Below are 25,956 nucleotides of genomic sequence, written 5' to 3'. Positions count from 1 at the left end.
ATTATCCTTACAATGTATTCATTCAGAAAGAAAGATCTATAATTCTGATTTACTGCTTATGCAGACTACATTCGGCCAGTCGACCACTCGAAGATGGTTAATAATTCCGAGGCTGAAATTCTTAGTGTCAAGTCTCATCATTGTAACAACTGCCACACATCTACCAACCCCTTTTAGAAATGCAAAGTTTATAAAAGAGCAAAAACTTATGTACTCCCATATAATGTTGTCTAGATTACGAAAAATATATATTTTTTCTTTTATTTGTCTATTTTATCAAATTAAGAGAGAATTAATTATTATTTTTTCAATCAAACTAATCGGAGTAAATTTAGATTTTCAAAGTACCATTAATAAGGATAATTTAGTAAAATAAACACTTGATTAATTTCTTAAGAGATATGCAAAATGCAAACTAGACAAGTAAAAGGGATCGGATGGGGGTAACATTATGCAATTAATTAGATGGAACTGGTCATCCTCGGAGGAGACGCTCTTACCTTCTGGAAAAAAAAACTTCTAGTGTTTTTTGTCTCCAAGGTTTGCACCAGAAGTGAATGAATTAGAAAGATGAAGAAGTAAGGAAATGACACAGACTCTTTCTTCTACTATATCATAGACATATCTTCCCCTCCGCACCAATTAGAGTTTTTCCTCAAGATTGATTAAGGATAAACCAAAAAAGCTTCTATAAATAACCCATGCTCGTCTCAAGGTCCGACACCAACATCCTTTTAAAACTGCTTGTCTCCATGTTGTAAGCATGTTTCCTTTGACATACAGAAGCCAAGAGAATTATGATATCCAAGCTGTTTACTGCTATATTATAGGAGGGGTGCTCAAAGATGGAGAAATATAATATATAGGTACAACAACCGACATCTAAATGTGATATACTCTACCTAAATGTGACAAGCTAAATTTTCTATAGTCCATCCAAGCATTCTTCAGACCTTGTAATTCATCTTCAAGGCAAAATCAAGCTTGATACAAGCTCAAGTAAACGAGCAAAAGATGAAACTGAAACAGGGATGAGAAACAACTAGCTATGCAGAGGCAACCAAAGCTCATAATGGAAGTTACAAGATTTGGCCAACTTAACCAGCTCCTTTGCATTTTCAATTTCAGAATGCTCAACCAAGCCATCAATAACCCTCTGCATTATTTCTCTATAAACAAGTACTTGTGCCTCGATAGCTTTCTTGCACAAGTGTAGAGCAAATTCAAATTTTTTCGCGTCACAAGCCAAAGGAATAAGCATATGGAACGTTGCATCAACCGGAAGGCAACCATTTTGCACCATCTTCTGATACCACATTTTAGCCTCCTCCAAATTTCCCTCATCAACACACATTGTTATCATAGTATTGTAACTGAATTTGTCCGGTTTGAAACCCTTCTTAACGATCTCCTCAAAGAACTGAATCGCCTTTGAAACCTCATTAACTTTAATCAAACCTCGTAATCTAATATTATAACTGCAAAGATCAGGAACAATATTTCTGGTTTCCATCACAATCCACAAATTTTCAGCTTCAGAAAATCTTTGACTTCCATAAAGTGCGTTTAACAAGGTATTACAAGTCACAATATTCGGCTTAATCCCATGCTTTTCTATCACATCCATCAAAAGCAACGCAGAATCTAAAGAACCAGCCTTACACAATGCCTTAATCGCAAGGTTATATGATACTACATTAGGCTCAATTTCCAGTTTTGCGGGCAATTCACGAAACAACTCCCCAATTTTATCATATCTTTCTGATCTAATGCATGATTCCAAAAGGGCATTGAAGGTAAAGACACTCCGCTGACAATTTAGTTGAGGCATTTCGTCGAACAGTTTACGTGCATGATCAAACATCCTCGCTTTTCCATAGAGAAGAATAAGGAGACGGGCAAAGGGCTCGTGGCGAATATCTGGGTAGTGTTTTTGATGCTCGATAATTTCTTCAATGCCGGAGAAGTGTTTGGCTCTGGCAAGGCGATGAACGGCGAGTTCATAGTCGCCACGTCCTTCGCGTCGGAACTTAGGACACTTTGATGATTCTTTCATGAAATTTACAATATCTTGGACTGTGTGATTTGAAGAGGTAATACTGGTGGGTTTGGTTGTTTTGAGATGTATGATTTTGGTAGCTGTTTTATGGCTGTCTCCGGTGAAGATACCCCGCAGACGGCGGATAGTTGAAAAAGTGGACATTTGATTTGCTTATTTTGGCGCAGGGTGTGCACTTCTACTATTTAAAATAATACGTAGAGGGTGTTTGGCTAAGCTTATAAGCTGGTCAAACTGGCTTATAAGCACTTTTTGACTTATCTAGGCGTTTGGTAACATTAAAAGTGCATATAAGTTTAGTGCTTATAAGCCAAAAACCATAAGTTGATCTCCCCCAACGTATCAAATTTCAGCTTATAAGCAGTTTAAGTTTGACCAAAATATTTACTATTCTATCCCTAAAATACTTCTTTTTAAAACAAAACTCTTCGTATACCCGGTTCTTTAGCTACATATTATTAATTTCAGCACTTTTATCCAAAAACGTAACTGCTTATTTTTTAAATCAGCTTCAGCACTTAAAAGTGTTTTTCAGCACCTAATGCTTATCAGCTACTCTAAATCAGCTAAGCCAAACGGGCTCGTAGTCATTTCTAGGTTCTTTGCATTATTGCACTTCTACTTCTTCATTGAGTTGTTGAATTAATAAAAAGGAGAATTTCACATAAGTACAACTCATACACACAAATTGCAATTGAGTAGCCCAATTATAACTTTGCAAATCTATAGCCCAAAGACAATAGGCCCAAATATGAAAACCCAGCATTTTTTGACGCAACCAGCAGTTCTTACGGTCAATGCTATTCAATATTCCTATTGTTGAGGAGAGTTTCTGTATTTATCTTCTACCAAAATTAGTATTTTACTATTAACTTTATGAGATAATTAATAAAAATATATTTAAATATAAAAAGAGAAAGAAAAAAAAGAATTGGTAGCTTTTTCCCTTTGTCAGAGGCAGAGAATTTGTTGGGTTTCAATTAAATAGTTATTAAATATATAGTATATGAATATAAAAGTAGAAGAACTCGATCAAATAATTAGCAAACTATACATTCAAATATAAACAAACAAATAAAAATAAATTTGGCAGCTTTTTGCCTTGTCAACGGTATAACAGATGGTAATTCCTTCTCATACACACATCATTGCTAGATTTCAATTTTTTTATTTTTTTTCCTTCAATGGTGCCACTAATAGAGTTTAACCCAAAATAGAGAATAAGTTAAAAACAAACAAAGGAGGTTGTCCAGCTCGAGAAAAGGTAAGAGAACATACAAAAATTTAATTTTGCCTTTCTACATTCTTGAACACTGGTATATACATAATTATACAAAATTATACACACTTATACATATTTATCGACTTGGTATAATAGTGTATAAGAGATGTTTACATACCCATATACACTATTATACAATCTTATACATTGTTATACAAATGAATCCTATCAATGGAGCTTCACAGGTTTTCTTCTTCTTTCTTGAGCCTTTACTGAAATTTGACTTAAATCTAGTTCAAATCTGCTCTAAATCACTTCAAATTTAAGCTTTGAACTCCTCTTGATGTTTTCGATCAATTAGAACAACACCCAATCATGTTTTCAAGCAAACCCAATAACACCCATTTCAAAATTAATCTCAAATCCTAGATCTAAGTGTGCTTTCAAAACCAAAATCTCAGATATGGTTCAAACTTAAAGCTTCTGCCTTCAGTGAGTTTTTTTTAATCAATCAAATTTTAAATTTGAGAAACTTGAGCTCCAATAATGGAGGTTTTATGATTATATACACTTGAACGAAGAGAATACTAAACCTAGTAGCAAGGATGAGATTTTGTAACTGAACAACTTCAAATTTTGTTCAAAGATCAGCTTCGCTGTCGGAGTTGAAGTGCGCTTATATGATAAGGCATAATACACATAAAAGAGAAATATTAAGAAGCTTATGTGTGTTATAGACTGTGGAGAAACTGAGTATCTAATGGCTAAATGATGAAAAGATTCTTTCAGGTTATGTACAAACCGGGCCAAACAGTGTAAGGACTTCAAACCTGGGCCATTTTCAGTTAGGCTGTTGGGCCAAGTAACATTGGACGTAATTCTTTCTTAATAAAACATTTGAAAGAACATTTTATAAGCTGACATTTCTAGAGTATCTTATTACGGAATTGGTTAATTATAGAATTAGCTTCTTTTTCAGTTAGCAGTTCTTTTTTGGGGGGTATATTTTTTTACTAGTTAGCAGTGGTATAATCAGTAATACTACTCCCTCCGGTCCACTTTAACTAATTTTTAGTTGTTTTCACATATTCAACATTTAGTATTAATTAACAATGAACTTGAGCATATTAATCTTAATTTGTTCAATAGAAATATAAGGAATACTCCTAGGTTCTTTAGTCCAAAGTAAGGCTGTATTGTGGGTCGGGCCCAGCCCGGGACCGCCCCGCAACCGCGAGACCACGGGCCAAACGACCCAAACGGGCCGGTCCCAAACGGTCCTAGAAGCCCACTGTGGGCCGGTCCTCCAGGTTAAGACCGCGAGCCCGGGACCATTTAGCCCGGGACCGTCTGGCGAGCCTGGGCCGGTTCAATCGGGCCTAACGGCCCAAACGGGCCCAACGACTATTTTTTTAAAAAAAAATTGGCCAACGGTTGGAAGTTTAAAAACTAGCCGTTGGCCTACCAATTTAGCCGTTTGGCTTTTTAAAAAATAGCCATTTGGCCCCCAAAACTTTGTTTTAACCCCAAACTTTTTATAATTACACTTTTTCCCTATTCCCATCTATAAATACCCCCTCATTCTTTCATTTTTACTCACAAATTCATCAATCTCTCTCTAATTTTCTTCTATAATTGCTTACTTTATCATTGCAATTTGTGAAAATTTTTGAAGTTGGTAAATTAAAGTATTCAAGTCTTCAACGATATACAATTTTCACGAAGTTGTTCGTCAATTCGATAAACTCGTTCCAACTCTTAAGTTTTAATATTATAATTTTGTTTGTTTTAGTTTGTATAATTATAATTAATATGGCCTTTTCTTTGAAAAAAATGTTTGGTGGTAAGGAAAAATCTAAAATTGGTGAATCTAGTCGCCAAGCTACTACTCATCCCCCGGCTCTCCGATCCAGACCTGTTACCCGTCCTTCTCCACCTGTTATTCTTGATAGTGATAACCCTTGTTTTTAATTTACCGATAGTCAATTTTGCCATGATGTTGCACCAGGTCAACAATTCAATGATGAATATATGAATGCTCTTTATCCTAATCAAACTATCGATGAAAATGATGAGGAAAATGATGATTTAGATGAAACACAACTGGATTTAGATGATACACCTACTAGTCCTGTTGTTAACCCAACTGATAATAATCCAAATGATGCCCCGCCTGACCCTCCCGTAGTAACCCCTACTTTTAATAGACAACCTTCTAAACGGCCCGAAACATCTCTTGTTTGGCACTTTTTTAATCAACTAAGAGCTCAAAATAAGGCTAAGTGTAAAACTTGTGGGTCTTTGATGGCTCATAAATATACTGGAGACCGTAACGGTACGAGTAGTTTGACTAGACACATAAAGACACACCCTAGAGATAAAGCTAGATATCAAATGAAAGCTGCGCAAGAGGGGACAAGTGTAGGTACTGAGGTTAACCCTAGTACCGGGTCAAATCTAGTTCAACCGGGAATTAACACTGTTACCGGTGGCATTTTATATTACGATCCAAATAAAGATCGTGAAGAATTAGCAAAAATGGTTACTGTTATATGCTCAAACAATTTATAATGCTTATCAACTAGCCTTAGATCATGCTAGACCAAATGTTCCAACTCCTACTGAGTCTAGTTCGCAATCATCTAAAAGAACTACGGGCCTAAAAGCACTTAGTTCTTGGACGGAGTTCAGGGGTTCTCAAGGTGATAATATTGGTGATACTTCACAACTAAATGAGCTTCAAGTTTATTTGTCGCAGGATTTGAACCAGAGAATCCCTACGGATCCTTTGATGTTTTGGAATGGTGGAAGGACAAAGAAAAATACTATCCGGTTCTTTCAAGGATGGCTCGAGATATTTTAAGTGTTCAAGCTTCAACAGTGGCATCAGAGAGCGTTTTCAGTCAAGCGAGACTTCAAATCGGTGATCATAGAGCGTCTATGTGGGAGAGCTTGGAAAAATCAATACTCTTTAGAGATTGGATCCGTTCGGAAAGAAGAAATTTTGGACTTGCTGAATCACAACCGGAGATAGACGAAGCTTATGAAGAAATGCTAGCGAAACTTGCGGAGGATGCTGCTTTGCCCGGAAACGGTGATGAACAAGCTTCTTTTCCACCACCACCAACGAAAATTCCTCCGAAACTTGAAGGATTTATGAAATTTGTTAGAGATAATATGTAGACTAATATGTAACTTGAATTTTGGCACATCATCATTAGTTTTTTCCCTTTTAATGGTGGTATTAGCACCTTATTGTGCTCATTTCATTGGGGGGAGGAGGACTAAGAAAGATATTGCCATTTTTTTGTTAATGTCGTAATAATAAAAATTATAAGGCATTCACTTGAATATTTTTTTGCAATTTTTTGTGTGTTTAAATTTGAATTAGAAGATTTAAGTCACAATTATATAATATAATTTACAAAAAATTATATAAGGCTATATATATATATATATATATATATATATTGTCACGACCCGGATTTCCCACCATCGAGAGTCGTGATGGCGCCTACTCGTAGAAGCTAGGCAAGCCGCAAAATAAAAAATCACTAACTCTTTCATTTTAGCCCTTTTTAACAATTGGAATTAACAGGTAATCAATATTTAAATATTAACGACAAATGAAAATCAAGTGGAAGACTTAATCTGATAAAATAACTAAAGCCAGTATGACAATGCCAGCATACGTCTCTACCCGGAATCTGGTGTCACAATATCACGGACGGTCTATGATTACTACAACAAATGTCTGAAAGAAATACATTTTGTCTCGGAATCAAATGAAAATAGAGTACATAATAAGATAGAAGAGAACGCCGGGCCTGTGGACGCCTGCAGGACTACCTCGGGATCTCTAGCTGGACTGAAGGCAACCACCCTAAATGCTACTGTCCAAAGGGTGCTCCGGAATCTGCACATAGTGCAGAGTGTAGCATCAGCACAACCGACCCCATGTGCTGGTAAGTGCCTGACCTAACCCCGGCGAAGTAGTGACGAGGCTAGGACCAGACTCCAGATAAACCTGTGCAGTTACATAATATACAGCGGAAAATAAAACAGGAATGAACAATTAAAGATGGGAGGGGGTGCATGCTGCGGGGGAAATATCAAATCCAGCAGTAATTTAAGAGAAATATAAGAGAAAAATTTAGGATCTACATCAAAACAATAATAACACTTTGTGGCGCGCAACCCGATTCCTATCATTTATCACTGTTGCGGCGTGCAACCCGATCCAACTGTATCATTGTTGCGGCGTGCAACCCGATCTATTTATGTCACTGTTGCGGCGTGCAACCTGATCCATTTATATCATTATTGCGGTGTGCAACCCGATCCATTTATATCACTGTTCCGGCGTGCAACCCGATCCATTTATATCATTGTTGCAGCGTGAAACCCGATCCATTCATATTATTGTTACGGCGTGCAACCAAACCCACATATAATATTGTTGCGGCGTGCAACCCGATCCAAATGTAACATTGTTGCGGCGCACAATCCCATCCACATATACAATCAACAACCATCATAACAAGAGTCCCGGCAAGGGATCAATAAAGAACTAAACTATCCCGGCAAGGGAACCGACAGTATAAGTAAATACGTCCCGGCAAGGGAGAAACAACTATAATCAATCTTGTTCCAACATCTAACTACCTCAGCTAACACCAATACTCAATCATAAGTAATTTCCACGAGAACAATCTTAATCCTTACTACATACCGAGAATCATCAATTTAAGCATCCGTAGTATTATTTAAGAACACAATAAATTACAATTTAAGACTCACGGTCATGCTCGACACCAACGTATAGATACTCATCACCGTGCCTATACGTCATACTCGATAAGAAGCAAATAGCAAATAGGACACAACTCCTAATCCCTCAAGCTAAGGTTAGACCAAACACTTACCTCGAACTTCCACGGCCAACTCAAGCCTCAAACACCGCTTTTTATTTTGAATTTGGCTCCAAATCAATTGTATCTAGACATAATCGACTTAATAACATCAATAAACTCTAAACAATCCAATTTCAATGCTTAATTATTGCTTTCCCATCATTCTTCCTAAAAAGTCAAAAATTGACCCCGGGCCCACTTGGTCAAAACATGAGGTTCGGACCAAAACCCGATCACCCATTCACCCACGAGCCCGAATATATATTTTGTTTTGAAATTCGATCCCAAAATGAGGTAAATTCCCAAATAATCAAAAAGCCCTAACTCTACCCAAATCCCTAATTTTATACCCTTAATCTCATGTTTTAGGCCTAGAAATCTAGTGGGTGTTGATAGAAATGGAAGAAAACGAGCTTAGGATTACATACCTATGAAGCTATGGTGAAGTTCCTCTTCAAAAATCGCTCAAGAGGTGTGGAGAAGAAGAAGTTTATGAGAAATGGTGGAATTCCCGTAATACATTTTGTTTTTGAACTTAAAATAACTGGGCGGATTTTGGTATATGCGTTCGCAATAGGCCCATCACGTTCGCGATGAGTTAGGCCTGAGAGACCTTCGCGTTCGCGACCTGGGTCTCGCATTCGCGTAGAAGGAAATTTCCTTCAGCATGAATAACTCATCGCGTTCGCGAGGGTCCTCCCGCGAACGCGGAAGAAAATGCCAGAACACCAGAAACTGAAAAACCTGCAACTTTTTATGAGTTCAAAACCTTCCGAAACACATCCGAAATTCACCCGAGCCCTCGGGGCTCCAAACCAAACATACGTACTAACTCAAAAACATCATATGAACTTATCCGTGCGATCAAGTCGCCAAAATAACCTCTTAAATAACGAATTAAGCCTCAAAATCAATGAAATTTCTCAAAACTTTTTTAAACATCAAATTTTGCATTTAAGCTCCGAATCACATCAAATGGATTCCGTTTCTTACCGAACTTTACCAACAACACATATAAATCATATTGAACCTGTACAGGGCTCCAGAACCATAATACGGGCCCGATACCACATATTTCGCATAGCATTTTACTTTCAAAAACCTTTATATTTTTGAGAAAATAATTTCTTTTAAAAATTTATTTCTCGGACTTGGGACCTCGGAATTCGATTCCGGGCATACGCCCAAGTCCCATATTTTTCCACGGACCCTCCGGGACCGTCAAATCACGGGTCTGGATCCGTTTACCCAAAATATTGACCGAAGTCAACTTAAATGCATTTTAAGCCAAAATTTTAATATTTTTTTTACAGATTTTCACATAATAGCTTTCCGGCTACGCGCCCGGACTGCGCACACAAATCGAGGTGAAGCTGAAAGAGGTTTTTAAGGCCTCGAAACGCTGAATTTATTTTAAAAAATAAGTGATGACCTTTTGGGTCATCACACACACACACACAGATATATATATATATATTACAAGAAATTTCCTTTAGGTAAAAAATTTTCAAAAAAAAAAAAAGCCCGGAACACTTAGGCCCGTTTAGGCCTGTGGGCTCGACCCATTTAGCCCGAGACCATGTGGGCTTATGCCCTCAGTGGACCGGTTCCACCCTCTAGGACCGTTAAGCCTGGACCGCCAAAGACCAACCCGCCAAAGCCCGGGACCGTTAGGCTCGGCCCGTTTAGCCCATTTAGGCCCGGGGCCGGCCCACAATACAACCTAGTCTAAAGGCACTTTGGAAAAAAGAAGTTAATTTGATATCTGAAAAAATTGAATATTGTGAACCATAAAAAAAAGTCAAAAATTCAATTAAAGTGGACCGGAGGGAGTAGCTTTGAAATGGAATAGGGGTAGGACATCACTGGCTTTTCCGGAAAAGTTGGGTAATTTATGTATTTTCCCTAATATAATTTTTTATTATTATGCAATTAATAGGATGGAATCCAATCTGATTAATAGAAAACTTATGTGCGCCTTCTAATTATGTGTTGTCTTAGTCATCTTCCTTATCTGATTGTTGAGGGAAAAGACTTACGTAATCCCTTAAATATGCGTATAGGAGTATTTTTGTCCCTTATCTATATCACTAAATATAAAATATATCTTATCTTTATAAAAGTGTCCCTTAATCGGGTTTATAAAACTAACAAAAAAAAGCTTCAAATAGAATTAAAATAAACGCTGTTAAACTAAAGGTGAAGAAAACTGTAAAAATACTGCACCTTTGGAACCTATGCTTCCAGTGCAAGATTAGTCCCAACTTAGTAAACAGAAAAGATAAAAAATTACTGAAGCAAACACCCTTTTCAAGATTCAGGAGCACACTGTAGACATCGAAAATTTAATGGATCAAGCTAAATCCTAAATTCAAGATACTAGAAGACCTCTTGAAACTCTAGGAGTCTGTCAGTGTTGCTTGGAGGCTACTCTACCAAAACCCTAGGTCACTCCTATAAAAAGGGTTTCATAATCCTTTAAAAAAGATCTCAAAAATGGAGATCATATCGAAAATCTCATAAACTCACGGGATATTCACAAAGAGATCAAGAAGTGGCCGGATAATTCTTGATAATCAAATACTTCAAGAAGATCCACAACATACTTCATAGATATCAAATAAATCCATGAAAGCCCGCACCATCCTACGTTCGAGAAACACGCTGTTCTAGCCCTCGAATCACGGAGATAATCAAGAGAGAAGAATCAAGGGGATAAATAGAATTGTACCCGCGTCTTTTTATGAATAAAATTGTGTTTCTTCATATTTATATTGTGGTTGTAATTTATTTTTATATCACAAATAAATTTGTTGCAAACACACACATTTGATTGTTTTTTTTATAAACATCAAGAAAGTTCTTTACTTTCTTAATGAATGCATGGAGCTTCTCACACACACTGTTAGTGTAGAGTTTTCACTTTTTTACCGTTTCTCAATCTCTGTGTATATAAACATCAGAAAAAAATGCACTCAGTGTCTTTAAATTTTGAAACTAGCTTCATGCATAGGTATATTAATAGAATATACCAGTGAATATACCTATATTCTTAGAAAAAAATAATAGAATAAACCAGTGAATATACCTATATGGAGTTAAGTACAGTTTCTCAAACTGGGGTTCATTAGATACACAAAATTAGTACAAAATAATTTTTTTAGCGACTTCATTACTTCAGCAGCTACTTTTATGGATAAGAACTATAAAAGAGGTTAATTATGAATAGATAAACTCTGCAATATATCTATCTTATACATGTATTACTATGAACAGTAGCGGATCCAGAATTTTTTCCAAGCGAGTTCAGACAAAGACTAAAGTTATCAACATCTTGTAGCAGTAGAAGCAACACTGCGCATAACAAATAAGTTTTACGCTATGCTCTATATTTTGGTTCATAGCAAACCTTAAAAAGGATTTGGCCGCTATTTTTTATTTTGGTTTACCGTCACACTTTTGAAAGTAAAATAAGAAAGTGATCTGAAAATTAAAAACAAATCTACTTGCTTTTTTCAAATGTAACAATTTATGAAACATCACAACTTTTTAAACTTTTACTTAACAATAATTGAATCTATACCAAAATACTAGGCTATGATTATTTATTAAATTTACAAACTAATGCAAATGTTTATTATAACAAACTAATCATTGCAAACAACAACAATATAATAGAACTATAAACTAAAGTAAATTAATAATTCTGGAACTTTGAAAATAAGCTAAATTAAAACAATTACTAAGAAACGGTGGGGGCGACAATGAGGGGAAGTAAGTAGAATAGTTCAAAATATTTGAAACATTTCAAATAAAAAAAGGTGTAAAAATGAGATAGAGAAATATTCGGTCCTTTTAAAGATTCATCTTCAGATGCTCCTTAGTTTCATATTAAAATCGGAAATATTGAACAATACAGTTAGGAAGAAGAGTAGCTATATCCAAATGGTAGCGTAAAAAATTACAAGATCAGAGATTCGAACTCGAAACCTCCACCAATGATGAACCCGCTTGAACCATTTCGACAAGATTCAGCTTCTATTAAGCAGGTTTAACTTAGTTTATTTAACCTTAATGAGTTTCGTCGAAAATTAAATTCCAAACAAAATTAGTAAATATTTTTGACAAAACAGGTTCAACTGAACCCGCTTGAACCAATGTGGGTCCGGCCCTGACTATGAAAAAGATGTGCAGGAAAAATGATTTAGTTAGTCAAAAGCATTAATACAAGGATGATGTTAAAGTAGTACTATGACTTTGACAAATAATTTTTCTTGGAGCCAGGGACTCTAATGTTGCCTCTCTTAGGTGCTTTTCTCACTGACTTTTGCTTTATTTAATACTACTACTGAGAGAGATCATATATTTTCCACCTTTTTTACCACAAGGTTATGAAGCAGTAGTTTTGAATTCTTAAAAGAAGAAGCTCAAAGCATAGAGCTACAAACTGGTAAGGAACGATAGCTTCAAAAGCTTCAATTGCAATTACTTGGTTAAGAGCAAATCACATGTATTGGTAACATATTGCAAGAAACACGCAATGCAAAAAAATTAAATAATGCATCGCTTTAACCAACTTAGATTTTCCTTCAGTCAGAATTTCGATTCTTTGATTCTATGAACTTTGATTCTTTGATTACAACTCTTCTAGAGCTCATAGTTTCTAAATTAGAAAGAGCCGAGTTAAATTTTTAGGGATTTTGGGAGAAAAGGGGTGGAGTTCGATGTATGAATTCAGGAGAAAGAAGGTCGATGGGTGATAACTAGGGATTCTAGTCTATTTTATACTCCTTTTTGTTTGAGTTTTGGATTAAAAGTGTATACAAGTAATCCCGAAAGCTTACATGTTGTGCTTGTTTGCAGTGTTTGGTAAAAAAGTGACAAGGAAGTCAAAACCAGCTCAAATAGGAGTGAAACCTGCACAAGTGCCAAGAACAAGTCAAAGCACTGCTACAGCAGTAAATCCACCGCGGCTGCAATAGACCCACCGCGGTTCTTTCATCGCGGTGGCAAAGATCAGAGAAGATGCAATCCTGGAATTTCAAGCAACACGGCCCGCGGTTGATTCTACGTGGTCGCAGTAGCCTTATCGCGGTCGCGGTCCATTTGTTGCGGTCCGCGGAGAAGAGATTCAGAGAGCCTGAAGTTTGGAGGTTTTCAAGACACCGCTGACTGCGATTGATTTTATGTGGCAGCGGTGAAGCCATCGCGGCCGCAGTCCATTTATTGCGGTCCGCGTTGGCTAGATTCAAAGAACAAGATTTTAAGCCAAAAAGGCTTGATCGCGGTCCGCCGTTGATTTTACGCGGCCGCGGTAGCCTCACCGCGGCCGCAGTCCATTCTCCGTGGTCCGCAGTACCTCCTTCAGGGGCATTTTTGTCCAGAAAATCTTGCCTTGTATAAATACTTCTTTTTCAGATTTTTAGGTCATCTTATCTATAGCTGAGCACGTGACCACCGTTTTTAGCTATTTTGAGTATTTTTTTAGCTAGTTTAACATTGAATCTTCGAATCTTAGCTTGTAATTATATTTTATGGGTTATTCTTCATCTCAATATCTGATTTCTTTCATTATTATGAGTAGCTAGACCCATTAGCTAGGGTTGTGACTCAACCCTAGGTATTTGATGAGTCTCTTGTTTTAGGGCTTAGATGTTCATGGGTGGTTGATATTTGGTCTGATTTGTGTTCTCCATGTTGAATTAGTGGTTGCAAATACTAATTTATGCCTTTTTGACTTAGGCTCTTCTTGAGAAAGAGAGCTTGAGTCTAGGAAAATCAGGCCAACAAGGAATTGGGGTGTATTCAAGATATTGATAGCCCCAATTAAAGGGTTAAACTTAGAGATACTAATACCCGACTTGAGCCTATATTGCTTGCACAATTTTAACACCCAATTGGTCTTGAGAAAGCCAATTAGGGCAAAGTCACTCAAGCTACCGAGAGGTATAGAGTGAGTAGTTTCGTGCATTGGCTATATTGCAATCCCAAAAAAATAACAACTTTGCCTTAAGCTTTAGAACCCGTCAAGTATTCACCCAGGGGAAAGTCACTTCCCTAGTGCCTTTCCATAAATTAAGAAAACCTCACAAAAAGATATCATACTTAGCTTAGTTTCAGCATCATTAATGATAATCTAGATTAGTGAACCATCAACGAATGTTTAGAAGTGTAAATAATTACTTTGCACGTTACTAGTGTAGATAGGAATCCAATTCCCAAATATTCTAGCTCCCTGTGGATTCGATCCCGACCTTCTCGAGTAAAAGCTGCATCGACCGCTCTTGCCACTCTGTAGTGGTGTAGAGTTGGACCTGATCACCTTTTGGCGTCGTTGTCGGGGAGCTAAACGATTTTTGGCTATCTATCTAGTTTTGTGTTTAGTTTTTATTTCCTTCTTGTTTACTTACTTGGTGAATTATCAATTCAGGTACTAAAATATGGCAAGCAACGCACCTCTTGGAGATATTCTACCGGGAGAGGAGGTAGATGACAATATTGATGATGAGGTACCTATAGTGCCTCAAGCTCAAAGGAGAGGCCGCCAGGCCAATGATAATGTTCCAGACCCTCCCCCGACACCTCCAAGAGTTGTACCTCGAGTGCTTCCAAACCAGGGCTACGCCAGTGCAATTGTCCCGCCCCGAATCCGGGCGGGCAATTTTTAAATTATAACGTGATGTTGACATTGTTGGAGCAGCGAGGGTATTTCACGGGTGCTCCCCATTAAAATGCTTACAAGCACCTTAAAGGATTTGTTGATACCAGTTGGGGGAGCAAGCAAACGAATGTGTCTTTCTCTTTCTCTCTTCGAGGGAAAGCATTGGATTGGCTGGAGAGACTTCCCAACCACACCATCCATACATGGGAGGAGTTGGCGGATAAATTCATTGCAAAGTTTTTCTCGCCGGGCCACATGGCAACCTTGAGGGATGAAATTTTAGCTTTCAAACAGGAGCCCAATGAACCACTGCATGAGATATGGGAGAGATACCAGACTATGGTAAAGGAATGCCCAAATAATGATATGACTGAGGCAATGATACAACAGATATTCTACCGAGGCATTAACACAATAAATCAGTGCATAGTAAACCAACTCACCGGGGGAAATTTCATGAACACACCATATGATGAGGCTAATGCAATATTGGATGAGATGGCTGACATGTCCTCTGCTTGGAAAAGTAGAGCCAATGTGCCACATGGTGACCCCACGATCATTCACTTGCATAAAGAGCTCCATGATCATGGGCAGGCAATAGCAGAACTGACAACAACAATGAACCAGCTACCAAAGGCACACTTACAGCAGGTTCAAAATCCACTACAAGTAAATGCTATGGAGGGTTTCAACATGTTAGTGAACAAAAGAAGACAAAGAGGTCAACAAAGTTCGGATCAATATGACCAAGATAGTGGTGGGTTCCAAGATGATGGGTATGATGAGCAGAATGAATAAGTGCAATACGTGAACAACTATCAGGGCCAAAGGGGCAATTCTTCTAACCAACAACAACAATGGAGATCCCAAGGCAATTGGGGAATCAACAACAACAAGGGAATAGTAATTGGGGGAACAACAACCAAAATTCAAATTGGGGCAACCAGAATAATAACCAGAACAATCAGGGTAATTGGAGTGGCAACAACAACAACTGGGGTGGAAACAACAATCAAGGTGGTTGGAACAATAGCAATCAAGAAAATCGGGGGCAAGGCTTTCAAAGGCCCCCCGATGTATCAACAACCGAACAATCCACCCCTATTTCCATCCCAAGGTACTAGTTCATCCAATAATGAACTGGGGAGAATCGAAATGATGTTTGAATAGATGATGAAAAAGAATGCTGACTCTGATGCCCAGTTGGCATCCCACAATACTTCAATCAGAAACTTGGAGGTTCAATTAGGCCAAATCTCACAATCCTTGAATACTCGCCCTAAGGGGGCTCTACCTAGTGATACGGTAGTCAACCCGAAGGGTGGGAACAATATCGAGCATGCAATGGGGTAACTACAAGAACTGGACGAGGCGGTGATGTGAATGCCTCTAAACAATAAGAAATTTTGAGTGATGAAGTTGAGTTGCAAGAGGATGATATCCCTTTGGTGGTTGAGAATGTGACTGATGAGAACTTGAATGAGGAAGTGAGGATTGATATCCAAGATAACGAGGTGGAAACTCAGAATGAGAACCATCTAGGGAACTCGTAATAGACATGCCGGAAATGGTTGTGCCTAAAACCAAGGCTCCTCTGCCAAGGCCACCTCCACCTTATCCTCAAAGGCTCACGAAGTAGAAAAATGAGAACCAGTTTAAGAAATTTATTGACATGATGAAGAGCTTATCAATTAATGTGCCTCTGGTGGAGGCTCTAGAACAAATGCCAGGTTACGCCAAGTTCATGAAATACTTGGTGACAAAGAAAAGATCCATGGATTGTGATACCATCAAGATGACCCACCAAGTTAGTGCAATAGTGCACTCGATGGCTTCGAAGCTAGAAGATCCCGGCGCTTTCACCATTCCTTGCACCACTGGGAGTGAAAACTTTGCAAAAGCTCTATATGATTTGGGGGCAAGTATCAACTTGATGCCTTACATTGTTTTCAAGACTTTGGGTATTGGGCAACCGAGGCCGACTTCAATGAGATTGCAAATGGAGGATAGAACAATGAAGAGGCTATTGGGTATAATTGATGATGTTCTTATCCGGGTGGACAAATTTATCTTGCCGGCTGATTTTGTGATTCTCGACTGCGAGGTTGATTATGAGGTGCCTATAATATTGGGAAGACCTTTCCTTGCAACTGGTAAGGCTTTAGTTGATGTGAAAGTAGGGGAACTCACCTTCCGGGTGGGTGATGAAAAAGTGGTCTTTCATGTGTGCAAATCAATGAAGCAACCAAATAGCAAGGAAGTATGCTCCTTTGTGGATCTTGTCACGGAGGTGATCGTTGATGATACTAGTTGTCACACCTCTTTTTTACCATCCGGGAGGGTAATATAAGGAAGTTTTTCCTATTTAAGTAATATTATTCGAAATGAGATTACTTTATTTAAATTCTTCAGAGTCACCACTTGGAATAGTTTATTTGGTGTCCCAAGTCACCGATTTATTTTAAAATCCCAAATCGAGGAAAATCGACTTTATTTAAAAGTCTGCGAAACCAAAATTCTAAGTAAGGAATTCTGTTGACCCGGGAGAAGGTGTTAAGCATTCCCGGATTCCGTGGTTCTAGCACGATCGCTTAAACTATTAATAATTGGCCTATTATCTGATTTACTACACGTTTTAAACCTATTATGTATTTTTAACTTTATTTCCACTTTTAATTATTTTAACCGTTTTTTAGGATTTACGGACTTATTTCTTGAACAAGTTACGATTGTCGTACACTTGCCGCTTTGGAACACACCGCAAACCACGCTACATGAAATGCACCCCCGATTCGCGACATGTTTATTTAAATATTAATATTCAGAGTTGCTATGATCGGGTCACATGAAATGCACACCCGAATTTTAGAATTAGGTATCACGACCATTCCACGGGAACAATACCCATAGCCGCGATGATTTATTAATCGCGCCTAAAGCAAAGCTACGAATGTTCATGGCTTGATTTTTCCAAGGTTTGATACTGCATGAGATACTTATTCGAATTAGATGTGACAACTTTATTTATTAAATGCCAAACATGCCCAGATTTTAAAATTTGGGGCCTGACAAAGGTTGAGTCCAAATGAACTTTACCCAAGACATATATTGTCTATTATTCAAACAGCTAAATTAATTCTAAAAGAACTTGGGCCTGACTTAATTCATATGAATCTGGCCCAAATAAATTATTAAGCAATTAATCAATTTATACATAATGCATCAAGAAGATTTGCGCCTACTAATGAGTACAAGTAACTCTGACCCAAAATCCATTTGTGGACAAATAAATAAACTTAATAATGAGTCCAAGTGAACTCTAGTCCAACACATATTTAAAGAAAATTTGAAATTAATATTCGTAATGACAATATGCAGGATTTTAACTATATTTTTTGTTTATTTTTTGAATCAAAAAAGTAAAAAGGGTTTTGAATAAATCAAAATCTGTTAAATTTTAGACAATCTTCCTACTAATTTGCCTAAGTCTTTATTTTCGAAAATGCTGATTTTGAAGCTTATTTGTATTTCAAAAATCATGAAGTGCTTGATCAACTCATTTTGTTTTAGTAAAAATCAAAATAGAAATTCATAAACCAAATTGGTTTTGGGCCTGAAAATGTATTATGGTTATCACTTAGTTACTAAAACTTTGATTTTTTTATGACTTTAAGCTAATAATAATCCAGCATTATTTAATTATTAAAACCAGTGGTAAATTGCTAATCTATTAAGCTTGTTTAACACACAAGAAAATGCAGTAGAAATTATTATATGTTTTGCTAACTGAATAACCAAACTGCCTATTGCTATTCTAACAAAATTTCTTGAAAATGACTTATGTGATACTACTACGGGGTGATTTATTTATGTTTGCTACACCTCCTGACCCGCTCGGGATTGCTTGGGACGTAGCTCTTATAGCAGATTGGCTCAATATGCGACCTGTTTTCAAACCATTCTCGACCATCTCCCCAATCTTGATAGCCTCAGCAAACGGCTTTTCCATGGCAGACATCATGTTCTGGAAGTAGTCAGCCTCTTGGGCTTGTAGAAAGACACTGACCATCTCGGTCTCATCCATAGGGGGTTTCACCCTGGCAGCTTGTTCGCGCCACTTAATAGCATATTCTCGAAAACTCTCCGACGACTTCTTTTTTAGATTAGACAGAGAATTTCTGTCTGGAGCTATGTCTATGTTGTACTGGAATTGCCTGACAAAATCTCGAGCCAAATCATCCCATATGTGCCAGCGAGATATGTCTTGATCCATATACCACTCGGATGCAATGCCGACTAGACTCTCTCCGAAATAAGCCATTAGGAGTTCTTCTCTTCTGCCTGCCCCTCTTAATTGATTGCAATACCTCTTGAGGTGGGCTATGAGGTCCCCGTGTCCTTCATACTTTTCGAACTTGGGAGTCTTAAAACCAATGGGCAGATGAACATGCGGGAACATACATAAATCAGCGTAGGATACGCTCTTCTGGCCACTTAAACCTTGTATATTTTTGAGGCTTTGTTCCATGCTTCTCATTTTCCGAGTGATTTCCTCTTGCTCGAGATTCTTTGTAGCTCTCTCTTGTCCTGCGGTAAACTCATACCGAGGTTGTTGAGGGTAAGAATTGGTGGTGAAATGAGCCGTGTCTGATGGAAAAGGTGGTACTTGGAAAGTAAAGGATGATGGATCAAAGCTTGGCCTGGGCAAGGTTGGCTGTGCCGTATCCGAGGTTGGTGGTGCAGTGAATATGTTAGAAGCCACTCCCGAAATCAATGCCTGGGGGCGAACCTCAGAAGGCGTTCCGGCGAAGTGGGCTGACATAGTGGGGTATCCAAGTAGGGTGTTCGGTTAACTTATTAGGATGTTGGAAGTTCCACTTGCTCTGGGAAGTAGCTCAAGGAAACCAGGTATTACACTAGGCGGCTCTCTACCGTTGGACCAAGCGTCCCACATTTCCAATATGCGGAGGTGCAGTGCCCTATTATCTTCAGCAGCCGCTGACTCTGAGGTTTGGATAACCGATATCGGGCTATCATCTAGGATGGGAATTGTTGGTAGATGACTATCTGACGACATTTCGACACTTGGATCTTGTAAAGTAAGGGTGCGAAGCCAGGTTACCACAAAACCAACCACCTTAAAAACAGAACCTAATCTCAAAAGCAGACACAACAAACCAGTTAGTTCGAGGCAATTAACACATAGGGAATCACACATTTGGGGTGTGTGATGCACCTATACGGTTAAATGTGTTTCTACATGTTTTGCAACGATTGCATGTCTCATCCCGACTTTTGTTTATCTCCCCAATCTTTCTCTTGCTCTCTTTTGCACTCTCTCATTGTTTTCTCTCTTGTTTTTGTTCTCTTTTCCTTGTTTTCTCTCTTTTTCTTGTTTTCTCTCTTTTCTTTTTTTTTCTTTTGGTTTTCTCTTTCCGTCATTTTCTCTTTTATTTGAGTTATTTTAAAACCATGACTGTATCCGATGGGATTGTCTACGTATCACGACGCCACGTGAATCAGATCATCACGTAGTTCGAGGAATAAATGCGGAAATAAAAGAAAGAAACAAATTGTTTTTTTCTAAATTTTCATTAAAAATAAAAACTTCTAATTTTTCTATTACAATGACTCCATCATGCCTTTCTAGGAATTGAAAAACTAAAACAGACTCGAAACAGACTCTATAACTGGAAACTGAAATAGAGACTCAAAACGAAAATCAAGAGTACAAAAGTGCTTCCAAAACTACTCCAGGGGCCCGTGGGACATCAGCCGGTCTCGCCACGGGCCTATGTGCAAGATCCCCTTGGAGACGATCTAGGTCATTCATTATTTGGCGAACAAAGGTCATCACTGTGGCGAAGAAGGTGGTTCTAGTCATGTCCTCACATTCATGGCATTTCCTGACAATGTAGTCGGCAATTGCTCTAACCCTTTCCCTAATGATGCCTTTCTCTTGGAGCAAACGTCCAATTTGTAGAGACCTGGCTTCTAGCACTTGGGTGTCATGATGGCTTTGATCCTGCAACTGTTGCATATCTTCTTCTAGCTGAGACATTAGTGCATAACAATGTTCCGTTTCTGTTTTAAAGTTCTTTGTTTGTTTGGCCATCTCATTCTCGAGGGTAGTTAGATTTTTCTTCAGGTTTGCGACTTCTCCATCATATTTCCTTTTCAATTGCCGGGCAAACTCTGCCCGTCCCTCTACGTTCTTTGCCAAATGTGCCCGGGCTCTTGCCAGACTACCCTCGGATTTTTTCAAATCATCCTCGTACTTAGATATTTTCCTCCTAAGACCATTTATGAGTCTTTCATCTATTTGGCTCATTTCCTGATTCTCAGCAGCTATCTTCATTTTTTGGATCTGGGCTCCAAGGGCTTTGTTTTCTTGGGCCAACTTCTTCTTGTCCCCTTCATCAGCAGCAGCCTGTACACTATTGTCAAATTTAAGATCTCTGATTTGCCCCACCAATTTGCTTATCGTGGCCCTGTAGCTTGTCTCTTTTGCCAACCAATCCCATTGCTTATGTGCCCCATCAGTGAATTGTTGGACATGGTGCCTTTTGGCAGGCCGTTCGGGCTCTTGATGGACTTGAAACCTTTTACCATATCAAGTCGTGTAACTAGGCTCTAGCTCGCCTTTGGACAAACCTCGTACCCAAGTCTTTGGCTCTAGGAACCTACACTGATGCCAAATTTGGCGAACCTTTTCTTCCGGGAATACAACTTTTGGACCTAGTTCAATGACTTGTCGACTCAAATATTCATCATGTGGGATAGTTTGGTACCTGCCTAGCTGGCGCAGAACCCGGTATGGAGCATATGGCTGAATGCTCCGGAGACCCATTAATAGAAGAAAGCACACTTCAGCCGACATGTAAATGACTTCAGTGACCAGGAGCCAACCAAATGTCCACTAAATTTCGCTTGCAGTCAAGGAACTCAAATGTGCGAACCATGCCTCCGTACCTTCCGGAAACTCATGACCCTCCACCCGGTTTTCATGTTCTTCAATGCAGTTAAGATCGATCATACCATAGTTCATGTACCCCGGACGATGGCAAAGGTGTTCTTCCATCCAAAGTTGTAAAAGCATGTTGCAACCCTCAAAAAAATTTCCCCCTTCTCGGCAAAACAGTGAGAGCTCGATAAGTAGGATCATTGGTATAATGGTGCCATTAGCCTTTTTAGTCATGAAGTTGGCCATTCCCACGAGCCCCAACTTTATATTTCCATCCTTTCTTGGGCAGATTAAGATGCCCAGGAATGCCACTATAAAAGCCAGTCCCCGACGTGCTTCACATTTACCTTTGTTCCCTGAATGAGTTAGACCAGTATCCGGAGCCTCAAAACCATAGGGATCCCCATAACGGCGGTACAAAAAGTAGAATGTGCAAAATCCCTCGGCCAAATTTCCATCTTTGACTTCCCGACTGATACTCAGAAGGTCCAGAAACTTATGAGGAGTCACCGCTCTTGGTGCCACTGGGTACCGACTTCTGAGATTCCCACTAAGATCGACATAGCCCGCTATTTCCTCAAGCGTAGGGGTTAGCTCAAAATCAAAAAAATGGAACACATTATGCGCCAAAAGACCAACGAGACCGCCCAAAGCTTTTATCACAGTATCTCTGCTAACTTTCCCTAAGTCATTCCACCACATATGGAGTTCTAACGGGATTTCTCGAGGATTGTGAAGGGTTCATTTTCAATAGTGCTCATCCTGCACATTTATTCAAAGTGATCGATTAAAAGACCATAATTTATTTTAACTCAAGAGAAAATTATCAATTTTTCAAAATTGCAATTCAAAACAAAAACACCTTTGCAGATATGGCCCTTCAGCACCTCGGGAAAGAATATTTTAGGGCTGTGTTTGCTAATCGGCCAAAAATTTAAAAAAGGACCATATGTGGCTATTCTTGCAAAAATAGCCTTCCGGTGCCCTTTTGGGGATATTTTGGCTATTTAGACAAGAACGACATCACTTAATTTTATTTATGACAGAACAACAATATTTCATATTTTTGGGTTATTTTTGCCAAAATGGAGTTGGACCCGGTGAGGGTTGCCTACGTATCCCACATCCGGTGAGAATCAAACTAGCGTAGTTCGGGAAATTTTGACGCAACAGAGAAACATGAAATACTTTTTGAAACAATTTTCCTTTTTTCTCTTTATCTTTTCTTTCTTTTTTTTTCTTCAAAAGTTTGGCAGAGTTTCGGTACTTTTTGGACACTAGATTTCCAAAGATGGGTAATTATCTCTCTCATACCTCAATTTGATTTTTCCAATTTTTCTCCCTTAATCTAGAAGCCGGTCAACATGCAATCCGAAGGAAATAAATGTACCAGTAGCAAGTAAAATGCATCAGGATGGTCTTTTGATTTCTAGTACACCTGTCCTAGACGGACCCAACCCCTGTGTTGAGTCCCCAAAGTCAAATGCACGTGATGCAAACAAGCGTTCCTACTAGGGATCCGACATAAGTCTATGTTATACTAGGTTTAAAAACCTGGGTGTATTGTTCTAGACCTGGCTTACCCGAGCGGACAGCTCGAGCCGACTGGGGGCAGCGTACCGGGAATACAGAAGCTTCACCGGCTTTGTAACTTGTCCGAACCTCGTTCTATAATTGGGATATGACTCTAAAAGAAAAGAAGTTACACGAAGTGCACACTTCCTAGATGATTTAGAAGACTCGAAGAGAAGAGGGTTTCGTAACATTTTATATACTGTTCAACAACATCAAAGCGGTACACAGCGGCATTTAGCACATTAGGTTCAAACATGTAAAAATCAGATAATAAATAAGCCAAGTATAACAGTTATTCTAAGCTCAAATTCTTGAACCCTGAACCAAAAGTTTTGGGTTATGATCCTCAGCAGAGTCGCCAGAGCTGTCACACCTCCTTTTTACCACCCGAGAGGGTAATATAAGGGAGTTTTTCCAATTTAAGTGACATTATTCAAAATAGGATTATTTTATTTAAATTCTTCAGAGTCGCCACTTGGAATAGTTTATTTGGTGTCCCAAGTCACCGATTTATTTTAAAATCCCAAATCGAGGAAAATCAACTTTATTTAAAAGTCTGCGAAACCAAAAATTCTAAGTAAGGAATTCTGTTAACCCGGGAGAAGGTGTTAGGCATTCCCGGGTTCCGTAGTTCTAGCACGGTCGCTTAAACTATTAATAATTGGCCTATTATCTGATTTACTACAGTTGTGTATTTTTAACTTTATTACCGCTTTTAATTATTTTAACTGCTTTTTAGGATTTACGGAATTATTTCTTGAACAAGTTACGATTGTCGTACACTTGACGCTTTGGAACACACCGCAAACCACGCTAAATGAAATGCACCAGCGATTCGCGACATGTTTATTTTAATATTAATATTCGGAGTTGTTATGATCGTGTCACATGAAATGCACACCCTAATTTTGGAATTAGGTATCATGACCATTCCACGGGAACCGTACCCATAGCCGTGATGATTTATTAATCGCGACTAAAGCAAAGCTACGAATGTTCATGGTTTGATTTTTCCAAGGTTCGATACTGCATGAGATACTTATTTGAATTAGATGTGGCAACTTTATTTATTAAATGCCAAACAGGCCCAGATTTTGAAGTTTGGGTCCTGACAAAGGTTGAGTCCAAATGAACTCTAACCCAAGACATATATTGTCTATTATTCAAATAGCTAAATTAATTCTAAAAGAACTTGGGCCTGACTTAATTTAGATGAATCTGGCCCAAATAAATTATTAAGCAATTAATCAATTTAAACATAATGCATTCAAGAAGATTTGTGCCTACTAATGAGTACAAGTAACTCTGGCCCAAAATTCATTTGTGGACAAATAAATAAACTTAATAATGAGTCCAAGTGAACTCTAGTCCAGCACATATTTAAAGAAAATTTGAAATTAATATTCGTAATGACAATATGCAGGATTTTAACTATATTTTTTGTTTATCTTTTGAAACAAAAAAGTAAAAAGGGGTTTGAATAAATCAAAATCTGTTAAATTTTAGACAATATTTCTACTAATTTGCCTAAGTCTTTATTTTCGAAAATGCTGATTTTGAAGCTTATTTGTATTTCAAAAATCTTGAAGTGCTTGATCAACTCATTTTGTTTTAGTAAAAATCAAAACACAAATTCATAAACCAAATTGGTTTCGGGCCTGAAAATGTATTATACTTAGTTACTTTGTAAAAATCTATTTTTTTATGACTTTAAGCTAATAATAATCCAGCATTATTTAATTATTAAAACCAGTGGTAAATTGCTAATCTATTAAGCTGGTTGAATATACAAGGAAATGCAGTAAAAGTTATTACATTTTTTGCTAACTGAATAACCAAACTGCCTATTGCTATTCTAACAGAATTTCCGGATAATGACTTATGTGATACTACTACATATGAACATACAAATTTTATAAATGTATGAATATTTAAGCAGATTCTGTAATTTTCAGAATACTTTAAAACAAATACATTTGCCTAAAACATTGTAAATGAATTTGCAACATAACAAACAAACAAACTTCATATTAGCATGGTTCATGCAGTATCCAAACTAATTGCAGATTTATCAACAATTTCCAATGATGATTCAACAAAAGAAAGAAACTTTACATTTTTTAAGAAAGTTACCTTGACAGCGGCAAGAAAACAACAGAAAGAAAATAGATCTCTGAAAAGTTGAGTGAGAAACAGCAACAACAATAACCAAACAAGAAATCCAACACAGCTTCAGATTTAAGCCCAGAAATCCCAGAAAAAAACTGTATGAAACCAGTAGGAGTTCTTTACTAAGAGTGAAAGAAATAAACTCCAAAAGCAGTGCCAAATCAATAGGATTCCAGAAAATTTTCTCTATATCAGTGTATTTTTTTAGGTCTAAAATGTATATCCAGGTCTCTGTATAATGAAAAGAAGGAGTGTATTTATAGAATGAGGAGGTGAAAAGGGATTAGAATTAAGGTCCAAAGAATCTGTCAGGATTCCCTATAAATTAGAGAAAATGACATCTTCTTTACAAAAATGGATAGCTGTCCAATTTCTAGTACCTTCCTTATC

General features: G+C 37.9%; 2 protein-coding genes across 3 annotated transcripts; both read right to left on the bottom strand.

Annotated features, from left to right (window-relative positions):
• Positions 1 to 1,042: 1,042 nt before the first annotated feature.
• Positions 1,043 to 2,203, bottom strand: LOC109237663 (pentatricopeptide repeat-containing protein At1g55890, mitochondrial-like). The gene has a single exon (XM_019403993.1). It carries the CDS (start codon positions 2,201 to 2,203, stop codon positions 1,043 to 1,045), a length of 1,161 nt encoding a protein of 386 aa, XP_019259538.1.
• An 18,301-nt stretch (positions 2,204 to 20,504) lies between these two features.
• Positions 20,505 to 25,755, bottom strand: LOC109237668. Of its 2 annotated transcripts, none has more exons than XM_019403997.1 (2): positions 25,531 to 25,755; positions 20,505 to 22,584 (listed from the first exon to the last, which is right to left on the bottom strand). In XM_019403997.1, the coding sequence occupies exon 2, from the start codon at positions 22,522 to 22,524 to the stop codon at positions 21,778 to 21,780; it is 747 nt and encodes a 248-aa protein (XP_019259542.1). In that variant the 5' UTR covers positions 22,525 to 22,584; positions 25,531 to 25,755; the 3' UTR covers positions 20,505 to 21,777. Both variants share the same exon structure in this region, with proteins under 2 accessions (XP_019259542.1, XP_019259543.1).
• Positions 25,756 to 25,956: the final 201 nt, after the last annotated feature.

This window comes from Nicotiana attenuata, unplaced genomic scaffold, assembly GCF_001879085.1.
Source record: "Nicotiana attenuata strain UT unplaced genomic scaffold, NIATTr2, whole genome shotgun sequence".
Taxonomy (NCBI): Eukaryota; Viridiplantae; Streptophyta; class Magnoliopsida; order Solanales; family Solanaceae; genus Nicotiana; species Nicotiana attenuata.
Note: the sequence above shows the minus strand (reverse complement) of the source record. Positions and strands in the feature narration are given on the sequence as shown.